The 20,671-nt window shown below is 34.8% G+C and overlaps 1 protein-coding gene across 1 annotated transcript in view; it reads left to right on the plus strand.

The window, feature by feature from the left end:
• LOC150097320 (thioredoxin domain-containing protein 11) overlaps positions 1 to 20,671 on the plus strand; it is a 243,433-nt gene that overhangs the window by 15,467 nt on the left and 207,295 nt on the right. The window contains exon 2 of the mRNA XM_090407348.1: positions 16,417 to 16,627. Within this exon, the coding sequence (XP_090263474.1) occupies positions 16,417 to 16,627 (211 nt within the window). The remainder of the gene's footprint in view (positions 1 to 16,416; positions 16,628 to 20,671) is intronic.

Below are 20,671 nucleotides of genomic sequence, written 5' to 3' on the forward strand. Positions count from 1 at the left end.
AAAATCTTTGGACAGATAATGCTGGCATTAAAAATAATTACACCAAAAACTTACAAAATACCTTTAATGATATGATAACAATGAAAGAATTAAAAGACAACCTAAATAAAATAAAAAAATGGCAAATCCAGCAGGAGAAGATGGGATAAACTCCAAACTGTATATGTTCGCTGGAAAAAAATTTCATCAAAGATTACTAAAATTTTTAAATAAAATATATGCAAATGGACAAATACCAATAGAATGGAATACAAGCATAGTAATATCTATATTTAAAAAAGGGGATAAAACAAAACCTGCTAACTATAGAGGTATTAGTTTATTGAATACGTGCTACAAAATATATAGCAGAATACTTAATGAAAAACTAAAAATATACAGTGAAAAAATATTATTAGAATGTCAAAATGGATTTAGAAAAGGACGCTCTGCAATGGATGCAGCTTTCTGTTTAAAACTACTTAAAGAAAAAAGAGAATTTAATTTGGAAATTCATCTTTTGTTTATAGATTACGAAAAAAGCATTTGACAAAGTAAAAAAGATATATACTGTTTGATATATTACAAAGAATAAATATACCTAATATTTTACTACATGCAATATTGAATATATACAAAGATAATGAAATAAAAATAAATGAAAAGTTGTCTGAAAAACAATATTTACATTAATGAAATATTAATACAGTGGAACACGTTAAACAATCAAGATATAGAATAACGAATCCCAGAATAACAAAGATGATCTGGTAATAATATCAGATAAGGAAGACAATTTACAAAGAGCAATATATAATTTAAACATTATAGTAGAACAGTTTGGAATGAAAATTTCCATAGATAAAACTAAAACAATGGCATTTTGTGGACAAACTCCAGTTAGTAGTAAAATAGTTATTAATAATAAAATAATAGAACAGATAAATATTTTCAGTTATCTTGGATGTGAAATATCATATGAAGGAGAGAAAGACATAAAATTAAAAACTTCAAAATTTTTACAGATTATAGGCCTGATAAATAGAACACTCAACCCAAATATAGTACTAAAAGAAACATGCTTGAAAATATACAATACTTTAGAAGTGCCCACGTTATTATATGGCAGTGAAATTGGCAATAAACAAACAAGATAAAGAATAAAAACAAGTGAAATGAGATTTATGAGAAGAACTACAAAATACACATTATTAGATCAAAAAAGGAACGATAACATTTTAAAAGAACTAAAAACAAAATCAATAGAATAAAAACTAAACAATTATAAACAAAAATGGATTGAACATGTAAACCAAATGGCCAACACACGACATCCTAAACAAATACTAAAATATAAGCCAGTTGGAAAGAGAAGGCAGGATAGACCTCAAATAAGGATATTGGATGGATAATGAGACCGGAACAGAGCAATATGGTCTATTCCTGTAATTAGTGTTATGATGATGCCCTCATGTATCCATCTCCTCAGAACCAAGATTACTATATATGATATCTGCATGTACGGTAGTGCACTTGACTTATCACCTTACCAATTTTGCCCTTAAACGAACTATCCATTATAACCTCCAAACTTCTAACTTTATTGATTACTTGCAGCAAATTTCCCTTAATAATATAATACTCTGCCTGCATTGTCTTTCATCCAAAATGCATAACCTTATGCTTGGCAACATGAACTCCTGCTGGCATTCATTGCTAGAAATGAACTTTTCCAGCTAGTATTTATATTATTTAACAGAATTCCTAATAATATCATCTACTTTGCTATAACCTTTTGATGTTTTCCCTACCAATAATCCTTTTAATTAAAATATTGTCACCTCTACCATAGTCATTATCAGCCTTGTGTTGTTTTTTTCCCTATAATAACAGTGCTAAATGAAAAGCTTTGATTTCTGTTCATTTTTGTGATCTTTTGTTTTTGATTTTCCAATCCTGACAAAATTCTGAATAGATTGCAAAAATTAGTCTTACTAGTGATGTGAGTACCTATGTTCTACCTTGAGCTTTTGTCCTTTATCCAAGATGTATGTAGTCCATAATAAAAATGAAGCACATCATAATCGACTGGAATACAATCTGATCTTTACTTTCTTTATATATGGAAGCCCTAAATGCTAACAAAAAGATCATAAACCAGTCTAAATCCATGCATTCACAGGACTAAATTGATAGTTTTTTCCTCCCTTTATTTTGGTATTTAAGTTATATTTATATATGATACTGTTATAATTATAGTACATTTTTAGATGAAGACTTTCATTTCCACTCTATTCCAAATTCCTGCACACATTCCTCCATGGTTTAAAATAGATGCACGAATGCAATTGAAAAAAAAAACTTCAAATTGCTGATGGCTTGCAATAAGAACTCCAGCTTTATATACTCACCTTACACAAAGCGCACACACCAAACGCAAAATTGTCCTCAGCAAATCCATTTGACTTTGAAAGGGCTAACAGCAGGAAACTTCCCTATTGCCTAACAGGTGTTCCTTTTAGTCTTTTCCAGAAGTCATTGGCACAATGTTTGCCCATCTATGCTTTCATCCCTCCCTCTTTCTCTCATCCAGATAGCACTACTATTATGGCAACTGAAGATCAAACTGCCGCCTTCATTTCATCATTCTTCTTCAACTCCCTCCTCGATGACCAAGGTCATCTCCTACAACCTCATATATGGTATGGTATTTTTATTAAAGTTTATAATACCATATTCTAGTCTCCTGCAAAGTACTCGCCATGTGAGTCAGTGTACTTGTCCCAACATTTTTTCCACTGCTGAAAACACTTCTGGAACTGTTCAACTGGAATACTGTTTATGGCCTCCAGCGACTTTCACTTTGTCCACATCAATAAATAAACCACGAAAGGGTTTTCTTTATCCACATGAATAAAGAAAACCCTTTCGTGGTTTTCTTTATCCATAGAAATAAAAAAAAAAACAACCATCATATGGAGAGAGATTGAGCGAGGAGAGAGGGTTGGGAACAAATCACCATGTTCTACATCAAGAACTGTTCGACAGACAAGGCTGTGTAGGCTGGGGCATTGCTGTGATGCAGCAACCAATCTCTGCTACTCCACTTTTCTGACTATTTTTGTTGCACATTATCATGCAGTCTTCTTAAAATAAACATTCACATGATTTTTATATATATATACATATATATAATCCTCTGTGAGTAAACAAAGCACAAATTTAGCAGACACACGTTTCATTTGCAAATCTTCTGTTAAAATTTGCTGGCATGAACTCTATGACATTTGTCTCTTCAGAAACTTGCTCAATGGTCTTTTGACAATCTTCATTGATTGTCTGGAACCTTTTTGAATGTTTTCATAATTTCTGCTTATTGAAGGTCAGCGAGATCGTGGTAGCCTTCAGCTGACATATCCTCATTTTTGAAACGGGGAAACCCACTTATAGACTTGTGTTTTACCTAAAGCATCATCCTTAAAGACTTGCCAAAGCATAACAATAGTTTCAGCTACAGTTTTATCTCTCCCCACCCCGAAAAAAAAAAAAAATTCACACACATTCCTTGTTCCTTGTGGTCAGCTGTCACAAAATCACCAAACTTGCTTGTAAGCACTAACAAAAAAAGGAGCCAGAACAACGGACCAGTTCACACAGGATGATGGCACTTGCCAGACTGGCTCAGAAAACTGCACACTCACAATACTTGGCGACATCATCTGTAACTAGAAAATGCCCGTGTGCACCAAGTTCAGATTCTGGTTACTTTTCAGTACCCCCTCATGTACTTCTACATATGTCACCTATGATTCTTTAAGTAAAAGGACAGAATAATCTTAAACAACCTAGATACAAAAAAAAAAAAAAAGTACTTGTCTTAGTTGTCTTTACAGATGTCCCCAAGATCATCATTATTTCTGATATGTATCTTCAGGAAGTGTACAGCATATTATGATATTAATATGCAGAGAGTTACATCATTACTAACTTCCTATTGACAGTTTTCTCCAAATTAATTTAACTCTTAACACTAATATTATCAGATCCTATATTTTTATCTTCTGAGGCACATCTTCACTGTTTTGAACCATTTAAACCTTGGTCTTCCTCTAGTTCTTTTTTCTGCCATCATGACAAAAAATTGCTTGTTTTGCTAACCTTTCCTCTCCCATTATATGTGACCATACCAGTTGACATTAGCTCATTAGCTCTGCTCATACATTACAGAATGCTAACAGTGTCAAGTTCTTTCCTAATATCCTTATTTTTAATATGATACTGCTATTGATACCATCTGTTCACTCCACTGATTTTTCTCAAATTCTCATATCTGTGATCTAGTCTTTGATCAAGTGTTTTCTTTCTAACCCATCTTTTGGATTTGTGCATTAATATTGTATGTATGTATTGCATGTCAATATGTATAATATTGTATGGTAAAGTGGTATTGTTGCATGTAATGGGAGAGTAAAGGTTAGCAAAACAAAGAATGTTTTTGTCATGATAGTTTGAACACTGTCCTGTAAATAACTTATTGTGATTTGACTAATTTCCTCTCTTATTTCATATTCGGTTATTCCAGTCTCTGATATTCTCTTATTTACTTGACTTCCTGCTATACCAACTTTGTTAAGTCTGTCTGCTATTTCCAAACTTAATTTGCCATCTTCACTAAAAATTGTGCCTAAATAGCTGAAATGTCTTACCTATTCCACATGTTCTCAATTCAGGATGCAGCCGACATTTTCAATTTTTCTTCCTGTTTTTATTGTTTGTCTTTCTATTGCTGATTTTCATATCAAATTTATTGCACCGGTCATTCAGTTTAATTCAGAGAATCCTGCAGATATATACTAAATTTATTTAAAAGTATATTATCATCATCTGCATCTGTTAAGAGTTGAGATTAACATCTTCAATTTTGATATCAGTTTTAATTCAAATTTCTTTCATAACATGATCTGTATAGATGATGAATAACAGTGGAAATAATGTGCGGCTTTGTCTCACACCTGATTTAACATCATGCACACTCACATACCTCCTCTGTTTCTAAATGTTGACTTACATCCAAATATATACCATGTTTTGCTTGTTATAATGTCTCATTTATACCATATAACTGTAGCATTTGGAATAACTTTGACTTTCTCTTTTCAAGTGTCGATATGTATTTCTGATCGCATTCCCACTGAGTGTTTTCTGTCACCATGCTGTCACTGCTTGTTTTATTTAGGATTCTTGCAAAGTAATTACTCCAGACATCTAGAATATCTTTATCTTCAGTTTTTGCACCCCTTTTGATCTTCTCTGATTCCTTTTAGAGTACGCTTTCCTCCATTTCTAAGTTTTTCAGTAGCCTCAAGAATATTTTGCTACTTTCCATATATTTATTTTCTATGCTTTTACTAGTTTCTTCCCTTGACTTTTGTTTAGGTTTATGCAGTTCTTCACTTTTGTACATTTTTCTCTGTATTCTCCAAGAGCACAAACTGACCAACTTGCTAGGAACTTTCAATATGTTTTCCCCTTGATTGCTTCTTTAACTTCCTGAGTCCACCATGGAGTTCTGATTTTTTTGTTCTTGCAGACAATCTCTCTCTCTGGCTGAATCAGTCAACATTTTATTCAGGATTTGCCACTGAATATCCAAGGTTTGGTGGTTGTTGTATCCAAATTCTTCCTTTTTTTCTTGAATAAAATTTGTATTTCTACCTCCAGTTCACCTCTGAAAGATGTTCAATTTTGATTTGTTGTAAAACTTTCTTACACACTTTGCGTTTAAATGATGTATGATATTTAATTTTATCCTGCTCAAAACTAAACTATGATCACTGCCTGTTTCAAATTATTGTTATTATTATTATTATTATTATGTGACGCCTCCAGGGAGTCCCAAGACCCATCGAGGGAAGGCACCTACTCTACAACTATCTCCACTACTCAATCTACCAACCAACGCCATCTACTGCCCAACACCACTAGTATTTCCACAGACAATCACAAACATCCATGCCCACGGCAGGATTCGTCCCGCAGCCTTTTGGCTGGAGAGTGGATACGCTAACCACTTGACCAACCAGGCCTGCAGATCCTGTGCCGAAAATCCTGTGTATACTCTTATGTCATGAGCCAACATGAAGATATCGTTATCAACAATAACGTAGTCAGACCTTTTTTATTTCTTGTGTCTTTGTTCCAATTTGTGACCATCTTTATGTTGGACTAAGGCATTAGTAACTACTAGTCCATGTCCTGAATAGACATCCAGCATGTATGTACAATTATTATTAGTTGCTATTTTCTCCAATTTTTGCTGAAACATTTCTGTATGTATGGTAATCATTTCCCACTCAGAACTTGTGCAGTTTCTACCTGTCCTATATCTTCTGCACCATCCTTTATAGTCAGCTGGTATGGAAGAAAGCCATACTAAGCCAGTTCCAAAAAATAAAAATAAATTGGGAGGGGGGATAAGTGTCAATTAGCTACTGACTCATTGCCCTCACCTCATTCCTTTCCAAAGTAATGGAGAAGATCAAGAGTTGACTTCTTCACTGCCTAGAAGCCCATCAGTTATCGCTGACCACCTGTGTGAATTTTGCTACAAAATCCATGACAGATATCTTAGCCTGCATCACCTGCTACTAGGTATGTGCTGTGTAAAGGTTTGCCAAAATACGCATGTTGATCAACTAGACCATTGTATTAAGGCTTGCTTTGGAGGCATGCCTAGTAAATTGCAATCCTTTGGTCTAGTTTCCACCTCCTGAAATTGGATAGTCAGTTTCCTCTCTTTGAGTTTCTCCGCTAGTGCAGGAGTTCTAGTTTTGCTGATAATATTACCTTCCGCCTAATCATTTGATATACACACTGCAGTGCACAAACTTCAAGATTTTGTACATCAGATCGATCTGTGCTATTCCTCCATAGGATAAAGGTAATTATTGCTTCCCAAACAGTCTTTTCTGTTTCTTGCATGTATCCTTACCCTCAGTAATACATAAACCACAAGACAGATTCAGATCTTGTTCCTTGGAACATTTACTTCAACCCTTGCCTGGCATAAGTCTCTCTACACAGGGCCATCGCCAGATTAAATCGCGCTCTGAGGCAAACAATTAAATATCGCTGGATTATTAGACAAAAATATAAGAAAATCTCCAATTGCTATTTTGTTTTTGTTACAAAAGAAACATTAATGCAAAACGATTACATAATATTAATTAAATGTTTGCTCTACGGGGATATCACGCAAAACTTTTATAAGCTCTTCAAAATTTAAATTATAAGCTATGTCCGCCTCTATTGATATAGCTGCTAGACCAACCAATCTTTTGGTCATTGCTGTTCACAAATAATTTTTAATCAGTTTAAGCTTGGAAAAACTTCTTCCGCACTTGCTACGCTTACAGAAATTGTTAACGTAGCGACGGCTCCTACTGCAATATGTCTGAGTGAGCGCCCTTATTAAACTGCGCCGTGAGGCAGGCTGCCTCTGTGCTACACCCTGTCGACGGCACTGTCTCCACATTATCATTATCATCCTCAGCCTTCAAAAAAACTAGCCATTCTCAAATAATGAAAATGATTTAATCCATCTTGCTTAGTCTCTGCCCGTGATGAACCTAAAACACCCCTAAAGATTTTTCATGCTATTCAAGATTGATTTTGGCTGATAAATGACCCCTCTCTCTCTCTCTCTCTCTCTCTCCAACCACTATCTGACATTCATTATTTCAGCTTTCTTTTTTACAGGTACTTCTACTGTGCTGCACTGAACTGGCAACCCTCATTCCTCCACATTCTGTTGGCCTGTTAAAACACAGATACCAGTTGCCTGCATTTATATTATGACACATAATTATCAGCTTTGTAATTTATACTCCTTAACTGAAAGTTCCACACATCTAGCTGGGTCAAGACCACATGATCATTTTGGTTATAGGACAAATCCTCTGATGCAGTTACTATCTCTCTCTCAAACCCCTGGTACCTTCCATCACATGCTATCTCAGGTAATGTGCCTTAGTAATTGTATAAATTCCATTTCTGTGTGTTCTATCCTCTTTCCAACTTATGTTTCATAGTTGACATCTCTTGTAAGTAATAATTACTCCCCACTAATTGAACTTATGCCCATACATACCATTCACATCATCCTTTGCAACCCCTGGCATATAGCAGCAACCAACTGTATATTTTATCCTTTTGGCCTCTTTCTCACACCAGGATGGTGTGGAATATAGTACTTTCACTGACTTCCAGATGAACTTACTCTTTTGGCTGTACTTCATCAGCTATCTTCGGAAATCTTTCTCCTCCTTTTCCCTCTATCTTTCCTGAAAATACTATACTTTTGACATTTTATCTAGCTAGAATGTCAGAATCATCCTCTATCAGCTTTGTCTCACTAATTACCAATAAATTTTGTCCAAGAGGACCTACCCAATGACAAAAATGGCCCTTGTTCCAAATGCTTCTGCATTATTGTACATAAAGTGTCTAGGCCAATAACTGGCCATACATTCTAAATATTTACTATCCGATTCAGAATTTTTGTTAATTCTCACACTTACTTGCCTCATCAGTGCTTGCTTCCTCTCAGACAGCTGTAGTTTCCATGATTTTGTGCATCCAATCAGACTGAACACCAAATCTGTTCAATTGCAGACCACCTTATTTCAACCTTTTTGTTTTCATACTCACTCCGCACATCCACAAACTGCACATTATTCTTCATACATAACCTACACATTGACTTATTCACAATCGTGGTGTGATACTGTGATGAAAGATTCTATATTTACTCTCACTTTTCCCTTTTGCTATTTTCAGTAACCTTTTCTTGACCTCCCTCATACCATACTTGTCTCTCTCCAAATCATTAAACCTGCCAAACATTCAATTCTTTCACTTTGCCTTTCTACTTCCTAATAGCCTTGCTAACTTTATTAATCTTTGCACCCAGAAAGCATGATTTTGTCATCATGCTCATCAAGCACTTCTCCTATCATGAATTGCTAATACCATAGTTGAGTACTTTTCTTGCAACTCTTTGTTTTTTTGTTCTCATCTATATCACTTGCTAGACATTTCTGCATTCACCCAACTCATGCTTTATACTTTGAAGGATTCCATGTCAGTCTCTTTCTCATTATGGCCAGCTCTTCATTCTTCACATCATCTGTGCTATTTTTATAATCATCACTTCTACTTTGTCTCAGCCTGCATTTCTTGCGCTGTCTCTCAAAACACCTTTTGCACATAATTCACTTCTCTTGCTTTCAGTAAAGAATATAGTTCACGGACACTACTACATAAAGTCCCTTATGTGCAGAATCATGCATGTGATTGCTTGAACAAGGATATCTTGGGCTTCATTGTTCTGTTCACACCAGTGTTATGTGCCATGCTATGAAATATACTGTACAGAATAACATATTTATGGCAAATCTAATCGAAACTGCATAACTTACAGTGGGTGATCAAATTATTAGAGCCACAGTGCAAAAAAGGTATTTTTTGAGTTTCGGGTAGAAATAAAACCACATTTTCAATGTTTTTACATCAAATTGTTTTTATTAAAATTAGTCCTCTAATGATACACTTAAAAACAGTAAAGTATGCTTATATAATTAAAGAAAAATGTATATAGAAATAATTATGAGGTCAATATTTGATAATGCCGCCTTTTGCTGCAATTACTGCTTAGATTCTTTTGGGCATACTTTCTATGCATTTGGCGCAGTTTAATTTTATTGATTTATTCTTGTGCCACACATCAATTAAATGCTCTATCAATTGGCATTTGTTGGTGACAAGTTCCTTGGAAATTTCCTGCTTCATCAGTTCCCAAAGGTTCTCGATGGGGTTGAGATCTGGTGAATTTCCAGGCCTTGACTTTTTTGTCATTCAGGAATTTTGTTACTTTTTTTACCTTATGGCAAGGAGCAGAATCATGCATGAATGTGAAATCGTTATTCAGGAACCACTCCTGTAACTGGGGTAGCATCTTAGTCTCCTGTACATGGGTGTCAAACTCGCGGGCTGCATGCGGCCCGTGATGAATATTTTTGCGGCCCAGCCAAACATTTGCCAATGAAAGTTATTACTACATATAGCCGTGTTGCATTCATTTCCTTTACATGCAAGCAAACCATTTCCCCCACAATTTCTACCACATCCGATTTTATATTACAGCCGATTATATACCTACTATCATGTGCCAGTGCCACACCCACGTCTAGTCATCAGTCTTGTTTGAACTGACTTGTTTGGTGTGCGTAACAGGAAATATTTCGCTTTCGGTGAACAAGAAAAATAAGTTTATTTACATTATGCTTATTAATTTGTGCAGTTATTTAGTGTCTGGTAAGTTGATGTTCAAGAAAAAAATATCAGTTTTTATTAAAATATTGTATTATTTTATGTTAATGATAATTTTTATCAGTCCTTTGTATTCAGCATGTCTCTATTGAAACCAAGTGATAGTAATAAACGAAAAATTGCTGACGAACATCGAAATTTCCAAGAAAAGTGAGAATTAGAGTATTTTTGCTGTGAAGTAAAAAATAAAATAATCTGCTTAATATGTAATAATGTTATCAGTGTACCAAAGTTATACAACATTAATCGTCACTGTGAACAACATAAATCAAAATATGATAATTAAGAGGGATTAATGAGACAAGAAAAGTTGAAAGAGCTCAAGTCAGGACTGAAAAAACAACAGTTCATGTTTACTCGAGTATCATCAGAAAGTGAAGTGGCGGTGCATGCAAGCTATGTCTTGTTGAGTTGATAGCTAAACACTCAAAACCTTTTACTGAAGGTGATTTCATTAAGAAATGTCTAATTAAAGCTGCAGAAATTATTTGTCCTGAAAATATGAAGGCTTTTCAAACAATCTCTTTGTCTCGAAATACAGTTGCGGAAAGAATTACTGATTTGGCCAACAATTTAAGTGTTCATATCAAAGCAAAATCATCTAGTTTTGAAGCTTTTTCCATTGCCTGTGATGAGAGTACGGACATTGGGGACATAGCTCAATTAGCTGTGTTTCTTCTTGCTTGCGACACGGATTTCAACATTTTTGAGGAATTATTGGTACTAGTACCAATGCATAACACTAGTACAGGACAAGATATAGTTAATTGTGTTTTTGAACTTCTGCAAAAATACAATCTACTTCTGTCAAAATTAACTTCTGTAGCTACAGATGGAGCTCCTTCTATGACCGGAAAAAACAGTGCTTTCGTGGCATTACTGCAAAAAAAAAAAAAAAAGTGAAATTTATGATGGATCCAAGATTCATCATATGCATTGCATTATACATCAAGAAGTATTATGTGCGAAAGTAATAAACATGGAAAATGTGTTGACATCTATCAAAAAAATCATTAATTTCATAAAATCTCAAGGCTTAAATCAGTGACAGTTCTCTGCTTTCTTAAGTGAATTAGACAGCGAATATTCCTGTTTGTCCTACTATACCGAGGTACGTTGGCTATCCTGCTCCAAGATTCTTAAAAATTCTGGGACTTGAAAGAAGAAATATGTCAGTTCTTAATAACTAAAAATCATGACACAAACCTGTTTTTTGACACAGTGTGGTTGCAAGATTTATCCTTCATGGTTGATATAACAAAACACTAATTTTGTTATATTAAAACTGCAAGGAAAAGATCAGATCATTACAAACATGTGTGACCAAGTTAAGGCATTCAAATGTAAACTAGTTCTTTGGGAAAAGCAGTTGAAAAATGAAGATTTAACGCACTTTCCAACATGCAACATGAACAAATCAAGTTTAAGTGAAACTGCATCGTATCAAAAATACGCAGAAAAAATTGTAGCCTTAGAACTGAATTTGAATCAAGGTTTGCAGATTTTAAATTTTTGGAAGACAAGATTTCTTTGTTTTCTTCAATTTTTTTCAATAAATATTGAATCAGTACCTAATCTAATGCAAATGGAGGTAATTGAGATCCAGTGTGATTCAGATTTGAAGGCAAAATTCAGTGAAGTTGGCGTGCCTGGATTTTACAAATATTTACCTGCTAGGTTTAAAAATACTCGAAAATTCGCATATGAAATTATATCCATGTTTGGAAGTACTTATCAGTGTGAGCAGTTATTTACAATTTTGAAGGGAAATAAGTCTCCTGTCAGATCCAGAATTACTGACATTCACCTTGGATCAGTTTTGAAAGTAATCACTGCAAACAAGATTCCCCTCAAAGTAGGAAAGATAGTAGCAGAGAAGAGATGCCAAGTGTCAGGGAGAAAACGTTAATTTTATCGTTGTTCTAGTTCTTTTTTTATACTGTGCTTTTCAAAATAAACCTGAGTTTTTATGAAAATTGAAGTTTTTGTTTTTTGTGGCCCACATAAACTTAAACCTCATTTATTTGACCCGTGTTAGCCTTTGAGTTTGACATGCTTGCTCCAGTACCTTGATGTATTGATCCTGCTTCATTGTTCAAACCCAAGTCCTTGATGCGTCGACGAGCTGTCATTGAAAATATCTTAATGCCAGTATCCTGCATCATTTTTGTAAGAACCCTCTGAGGTGCCTTCCTGTTTTTCATGCAAAAATTTTTCTTACGTCCCGTGTGGTGATAATTTATTTTTGGCCACATTTCTTCAAATGCTTTGGTGCCAATTCAATTTTTGCATCATTTTTTTTTTTATTCGGCCCACTGATGCCCCTGAAACATTAGCATTTGATGCTATCTTCCTTTGAGAATGTTCAGTATTCATTAAGAGCGTTTTTATTTCTGAAATTTTCATTGGAGAAAGATATTTGGCCTTCCACATGGTAAAAATACACTCTGTCAAGAAAAGAATAAAAAAATCATAAAATGACACAATACAACACTTATAAACCATATACAAATCTTGAAATAAACTACTTATCATCAAAATATTATAAGAACACTCCAAAAGTAATTAAAACGCTTGAATAAACTCAATAACTTATAAACAAATGCAACTGAACAAGATGGCTGTCAAGCGGTGGCCAAGAATCTAAACACAAAATGGCGTCCATATGACAGATTATGAAACCAACAGTACAGTTTTGTCAACTGTATATTTAAAATTAGTAAACATAATTATTTAATAAAAAAATAAAAAGAACTCCATGTAACCAAGTTTTCGTTTATTATAACTGGTTGAAGTGTAAAATTGTTACTAATTTATGGAGGTGCCTCTAATAATATGATCACCCACTGTATGTCTAATGCAATTTATAAGCAATATTGCTAGTTTTTTTCCTTTTCTTTTTTTTAAACAACCAGAGCAATCGAATCAGAGGAGCTTCTTCCAGATGCGCTTACTGGTCAATCCTACTTGACACTTTAAAAATATGGCCTTTTGAATTCCTTCTGCAACATATTTTTGAGTTCAGTGAAACTTTTGGCAGTGTAGCCTGTCTAGAATATAATTAGTTTATGTAATTAAGGTATTTCTAATTTCTCAGTCAGTTTTTTTCATGTTACTACTGTATGTCTAAATATTACATAAAATCTAAATAAGCTAAACAGATATTTATATCATAATCAAATATGTATCTATCTCAAAATTTTGAAATTAACTCTAAATTGATGGTAATTTATGTATTTTTATTCACAATTCCACCAGCAAAATAGTTAGAGATTCATAGCACATTAGTATCATCAGTGAGTTAGTGTTATGTAAAATCTGCTGCTTGTTTTTATTTGCCAGCTGTAGACCAATAAAATGCCTAGTTAGTTTGGAGCAGTGTGTTGTCTGACCAGTTTATTAGACTGTTAAAAAACATTATCTTATTTGTAGGGGGGGGGGTTCAATAGGGAAAATCTGTCTTCATCCAACACAATCTAATTCTGGTCTTGTTTGTTGGGTGTGTGAAGAGTGAGGTAGCATTCTCTGCATCTTGATATATCCATACCCCCCCCCCTAGTGTGTGTGTGTGTGTGTGTGTGTGTGTGGGTGGGTGTTTGGGGGATGTCTCACCCATGAGTTACAAGTAAATGCACTGAGGGTGTCGTGTACCAGATGACCATAGCATGTTTTATTCTTTTTTCAAATATAATTTCTGTCAACACATCTGTCTGCATTCCACCTCAGCAGTGTCTTTTCAAGATGCAGTAAAATTTTCTTTCTTAGCATATCTGCTTTTATTAAGCTTTCTGCATATTTTACAAGTTCTTACTAATGATAACGTGTGTTACATATGACCATAAGTACATTTATTTGGATTTTGGTGCAAACTCTTGGCACAGAATGTTGGGCACAACACTTCCACAGAATGTTTTATTGCACTTCTGTTTCCCTTTGGTACATATATCTTGTTCATCACTTACCTCAGTTCTGTTGTAAGCCATAGAGAAGATCATAACTATCATCAGTATGGATTTTGTTACTCAACAAGTTGAGTAGCAAAACTCAACAACATTGTCTACTTTTGGACACAAGCCACAGAAAGGTTTGGAGAATCTTTTGCGATCTATTTACCAGCTGTCATCTTATGGTCTACCTCACACCTTTTGCAGTTACATCAGTACTTTTTTTCTGGCTGTTTGCTTTGCTTTGCTTTTCAGTAAAGCTGTGGGATTGGATGGTATTTCACCACAGGTTTTGAGAGAATGTGCTAAGGAACTGACAGCTCTGTTGATCTGGCTTTTCAGTGAAAGTCTGGCTACTGGAAAGGTACCCAAGGAATGGAAGGAAGGTAAGATAGAAGAAAGAAGGAGGGTTGCAGTAGCAGACTAGAAGTGTCTAATTATAGGCCAGTTTGTGTTTCATCAGTAGTTAAGATCTTGGAGAAATTAGTGAGGCACCATATACAGTGTTGGGCAGATGAGGGTAATGTTATCTGTGAGAGTCAACATGGATTTGTTAATGATTGCCTTTTTTAATAAAGTGACAATAGCAGTTGATGAGTAAAAGGCATATACTGCCATTTTTTTGGATTTTGCAAAGGCATTTGACATGATAAGCTGATATTTAAGTTGCATCACATGGGTTTAGATGTCAGGTTAGTCAACTGGATTCAGAATTGGCTGTCTGATAGGTATCGGAGAGTTGTGTATGGTGGAGCAGTTTCAAGGAAGCAGAGAGTTACAAGTGGGGTCCCACAGGGCTCAGTACTGGGACCTATATTGTTTAACCTTTATATCAATGGCATTGTCAGTGGATTGCAAGGGATGTTCAATTGTTTGCAGATGATGTGAAGCTGGGAAGGGTTATTAGTAATAGTGTAGATGTGGTAGTCATGCAAGAGGATTTGAATAAGCTAGACAGATGGGCAAGTGAATGGGGGTGTTGGTTTAATGCAGCAAAATGTAAGGTCTTGAGGTTTGGGACACACCGATGAGACTCTGCATGCTCTATTGGAGGAGATATACTGGAGGAAGTAGGGGAGATGCGATCTGGGGGTTGATGATTGATAGAAAACTTAAATTCAGAGAACGTATTGCTGAGGTGCTAAAGGTAACCCAGAGGATTGCTGCAATACTGAGAAGGACGCTGACCTGCAGAGGAGTTATTGTTCCATTGTATAAGACCCTGATCAGGCCACACTTAGATTATTGTTCTCAAATTCGGTCCAGGATTTGAAGGGGATAAATTAACTGTGGAAAAGGTACAGAGGTGGATAAAGATGGTTTCAGGACTGTACAATGTTAATTATGAGAATTGGCTGAGAGAATGTGGACTCATTTGTTCATTTGGTGGAAAACAGCGGGAAGGAGCAATGATAAGGGACCATCCCTGGAAGTTACAAAAGGATGCTGTGAGTAAGAGGGTGAGGTGTGGTTTCTTTGCATGGTGGTTGAACAGTCGATGAGTTCAAGGAGTGGTATGATAGACTTTGTGTTTCCTAGGCTGGGCCTCCCATGATGAGTCTTTTGACTCCATGGAGGCCTGAATAATAATAAAGATATCAGTTTGTCCTTCTCCCCCTCTTATATTTTGATAATACCCAGATCTCTAAACAAGATCTTATTTTTTTGAGTTGATTGTCATCTCTAGTCTTCTGTTGTTCAAATGAATCCATATCTTCTTCCACCGTCTCCAAAAAACACTTGGTGTTATGTTTCATTATGTTACTGCTTCTCACTTTTAGAACTTCTAATGCTGTATGAATCCCAAATCTGTCCTTCCTTTGATTCTCATATTTGAAGTAATGCACCAATAAGCATCCTAATAATGATGGTTTCTGACCAGAAGAGATCAATCTGGTTAATCCAGAAGGGATTAAAATTAATTTTAATTCTTTAATTTAAAGTCACCCCTTTTTTACAGGCTATCATGTTTACTTTTTTTTTCATCTTACTTTAGATAGTAGCTTATAGATAGGTTGCATTTTCTGTATAAAATATTTTATTCAGTTAGATTGATTATTTTGCTGAAATCAGACATTAAGTCTTTTTCTCTTTCTATATCCAGGCCTTTAAAAACAAGAAAAGCAAACCCTCCTGAAAAATTTTTTCCAACTCCGTCTCTTGTTACCGATTTTTATTTGGGTAACATTAAAGCATTGGTGTCTCTGCTTCTTGATAAAGATGTGGCCTTTGTTATGTACTATGCTCCTTGGGATGCATCATGTGTAGATTCTAAAGCAGAATTGGAAACAGTTGCAAGGTATTATCACTCACAGGTAAGAATTTTTTCTTTTTGAATTTTTAATTATGCATTTTCAAAATATGAGATGCTGCTAAAACGTTTCTGAATTGGCTGGAAGGAGTGTAGGTGCTTAGCAGCATTACTGCTTCCACTAGGCATTATTGTACTACTTCATTAAAAAAAATTCTCAATATTATAGCTTGTTTTCATGTTTATTCAGTGTAATTGTTCACTTCATTTGTTAAATATCATAATTTTCAAAATGAGTGATATGAAAGAGCAAAGTATGTGCATTCATTTGTGTTTTATACTTTAAAATACTGCTTCAGAGATCTCTGAAGTGTTGCATGCAGCATCTGGTGATGATAGCAAACAAAGAAGAAAAACATTGGGTTATTTCTGTTAGAAGGTCATTCAAGAAAACTTAAAATCAAATGCTACAAAACCAGATAGATGTCTAAAACATCTGCTTCCCTCTTCTTCTGAGATGGTAGTTCTGTTTTAACAGAAGATGGATTTCAGGTTCCTAGCAAATTGCAGTTAGTTACCTTTCCAAAACAAGTAAAATATTTCAGCTATTTAGGCACAGATTTTAGTGAAGATGGCAGGTTAAATATGAAAATAGACAACAGAATAAGCAAAGCTGGTATGTGGGTAGTCACCTGAATAAATTTATATGGAATAAGAGAAAATTTAGCTAAAACACTAAACTAGCAGTATACAAGACAGTATTCAAACCATTTTAAAGTTATGGATCTTAGAGTTGGGTTAGAAATAAAGAACTTCATCAAAGACTATAGACCACAGATATGAGCATTCTTAGAAAAATTATGGGAGTGAACAGATGGCATAATCATATTAAAAATGAAGATATTTGAAAGGAACTTGACATTAGCATTCAAGAATGGGTCAGTAGCGATAACCTAAGGTGGTATGGCCACTTAAATAGAATTGGTGAGGAAAGGTTAGCAAAACGTGTTTGCCAGAATGACAGAAAAGAAACCCAGAGGAAGATCAAGGTTTGGGTGGATTGATTCAGTCAGAAGTGGCTCAGAAGCACAAAATGTTAGATATTGACAATATTGGAGTGCTCACAAGTAATAGATTGATTTGGAGGAAAATTGTTGATAGGAGATTAATAATAATGCAAACTTAATCATGTAGTTCTGTCATAGTAACCTTGAACACCCATTCAGGTTACACATCAGGAAATTAATGATGATGATTTTTTTTATTTTTTTAATCTCATGAGGACTGTAATCAATGGCTATAGTCCCCATCGGATCAAAAAAAAAAAAATGTTCCCACCACACCCAAACACCAATTGTAGTAAATATATTGCCATCCCATATATCTGAGGCATATCTGAAAAGTTATCAAAAATACTGTTGAAAATACAATCTGATGAGGTCCTTCAGATCACATAAAAATTTTGCCTCCTTTATCCATTTTTCTGAGACTAGCACCAGTTAGTAGATTTGCTGGGTGTCTACCAATGTCCTTACAACTGTAATATGTCCATGACAAAACAGACAGCACAGCCAAAATTAGAATCTCAATGCAAAAACCACATCTGTTATTACAACTGAGTTTGCCCAGAACTTGCACTCTGCCTTGGATACCTACAGCAGAATCTTCTCAAATGCTACTTGCTTCACAGAAAGGGATTCCACACGAATGTCTTTTCCTTGAATCTGTCTCTGTTTTGAAAAACTATCCAATCCTCAAATTTGGATGCATAAAACTGTCCCACATGTGGGAAATGCTCATGTTGAGACCACCAGCCTGATGAAGAGCACCAATGAAGCTCACTAGATGGTGCAATTTAGGACTTGCTTTGCTTTAGCATCACTTGCTTGACTGGTATTGTATATCTTTACCTGCATATTGTTCCCTGACAGTGCCAATTTTAGTTTGTAAAAATAAGGAAATATTAATTAAAATATTTTAGTTATATGATCTACATTATCATTAAACTTCATAAAAATACTAGTATGATCATAATTACCATTATACACTCCAGTATCAAGAATGACTTCATTAAGTTGTTTCAAGGTATACATTTTTAATGTTGACTTTCCAATTTTTTTAAAAAAAGAGCATTTATAAATTTTATAGCCTTAATCAGCTTGAATCCATCAGTCTTTAAATAAATGCCATTGCTATTAGACTATTTCTGATTATTGACAAATCCTGTAAATTAATAAAATCACATAGTTCATAGTGTGCTTAGAATCCAGTTAGCTGTCATTTCTCCTTGTCAAACCTGGTCATTAAATTAACAGAACTAATGATGTGGAAGGAAGGAAGAACAAAGTAAGCATTCTGAAGCTGTCATTAGTAGTGGGCCAATCTAAGGAAAACCGTTGACAACTATGACAGATTTCAGTTGATCAGGGGGAGAGGGAAGCACATCTTAGAGCGATTCACTGATTATTGCACCGTCACCAAATCTTGGGTGAAAAGAATATCCATATTACATGTTTCCTGAAAAATGAGTAAATTTACTGTGAATGTTGAGCATCACAGAAATGGTAATAGTGGAAGAAATAATGATGAATCTTCAAAGTTGCAGACTAAATCTGGTAAACTCAATCTTGTGTTCTAAGAGATGACAGGAACCAATCTAACGTATGTTGATCCACCAGCAACAAGTTCTGTGATCTTAAAATTCTCTAATTTTATTACCAAACAAGAGTCCCTATGATTCATAATGTTTTTGACCTGCCAGTACTACTGTTATCAAAAATTCAGTCACCTATAGCACTATTACAAGGCAGAATTTTATTGCTTTAAGTGTGGCAAAAATTGTGCAGAACTGATGTTAGCCAGTTGTGGTACCCTATACTTTTCCAACTACAAGGTGTATGCAGTACTACCTGATATGACAAAACAAAGGCAACACTAAGTGCCCTACATAACTGCAACTTAGAAGACAAGTACAACCCAAAAGGATTTCGCACTCTCTCATTGTTACCAAAAACCAACCAAATGTGTGCTACTTGTACTAGTATCAGTGGCATTGAATCAGGCAAAATCTGAGCCACAGTTTCCAGCCAAATCCACAACACTGGGAGAGAAGTTTCTTAATTTCAGCAAATCAAAACCTAGCTTGGAAGCTGTAAGCATGTTTATGCACTTAAAATCAGTCCTTGCTGTGTTAATCAGTGGTTAATGCCTACAAAAAACCAGCACAGATTTTTTTTTTTGAATTTTTGTTGCCTAGGTATTAATGTCATATTGAAGAATTCACATCCCACAGTACAGAGTTAATTCTTGTCAACAAAATGCATTAACAACATCTGGTTAGAAGCTAGTTTCTGTATTGCAAACACCACTCAGATATTTATGGAACATTTTTATCAAATGCAACATACAACCCCAGTGAAATTGAAAATCGGCAGTTAATATAGAGATCACAATTGTGAACATCCAGACAGTTATTGGAAGTTTTTCCATTCCTGAAAATGGATCAGGTGCAAACTTGTTTGCTTACACTTGGATAAAGGATTAAACCAAGTATAATTTCTTGGTATCTTTAATTTATAATCCAGACAATTAGTTAGGGCAGCCTGAAAATGTAAGTGTATATAACTGAAAGAAGAGTTGCTATAAACCAACTTAGCAGAAATACTAGACACAAACTATACCCTTCTAACAACAGGAGATCTGAATGTCAGCATGCTGCTTGGAATAACAGAATTTCAAACTGTAATGAAAAAAATTCTTTTTGAATTTGCTAACCGGATACATTGGAACCTATGCACTTCAGTGCACATCCTGGATGTTTTCATATTCTGGAATGTTTTACACCATTATAAATTGAATGTAGTGACAATATGTATTTCTGATCATAACCCAGTTCTCCTCTGCTCCAAACAAGCATGGTATCATTCCAGAACTGTATTCAATTCTGTGCATTGCTCTCCACAAGTTCATTTCCTAGATTTAGTTATCAACTGAGTAATATGCCTATAAAATCATAATTTTATAGGCATATTACTTGCATTTTACATTTACTGAATCATACACAAACTTATTAACTTCAAGTCAAAATTAAAAATCTTGTCTCTGAGAA

The sequence above is a fragment of the Typopeltis vanoorti genome, chromosome 17 (genome assembly GCF_054136105.1).
Source record: "Typopeltis vanoorti isolate ZY-2024b chromosome 17, IOZ_Tvanoo_1.0, whole genome shotgun sequence".
Lineage (NCBI taxonomy): Eukaryota > Metazoa > Arthropoda > Arachnida > Uropygi > Thelyphonidae > Typopeltis > Typopeltis vanoorti.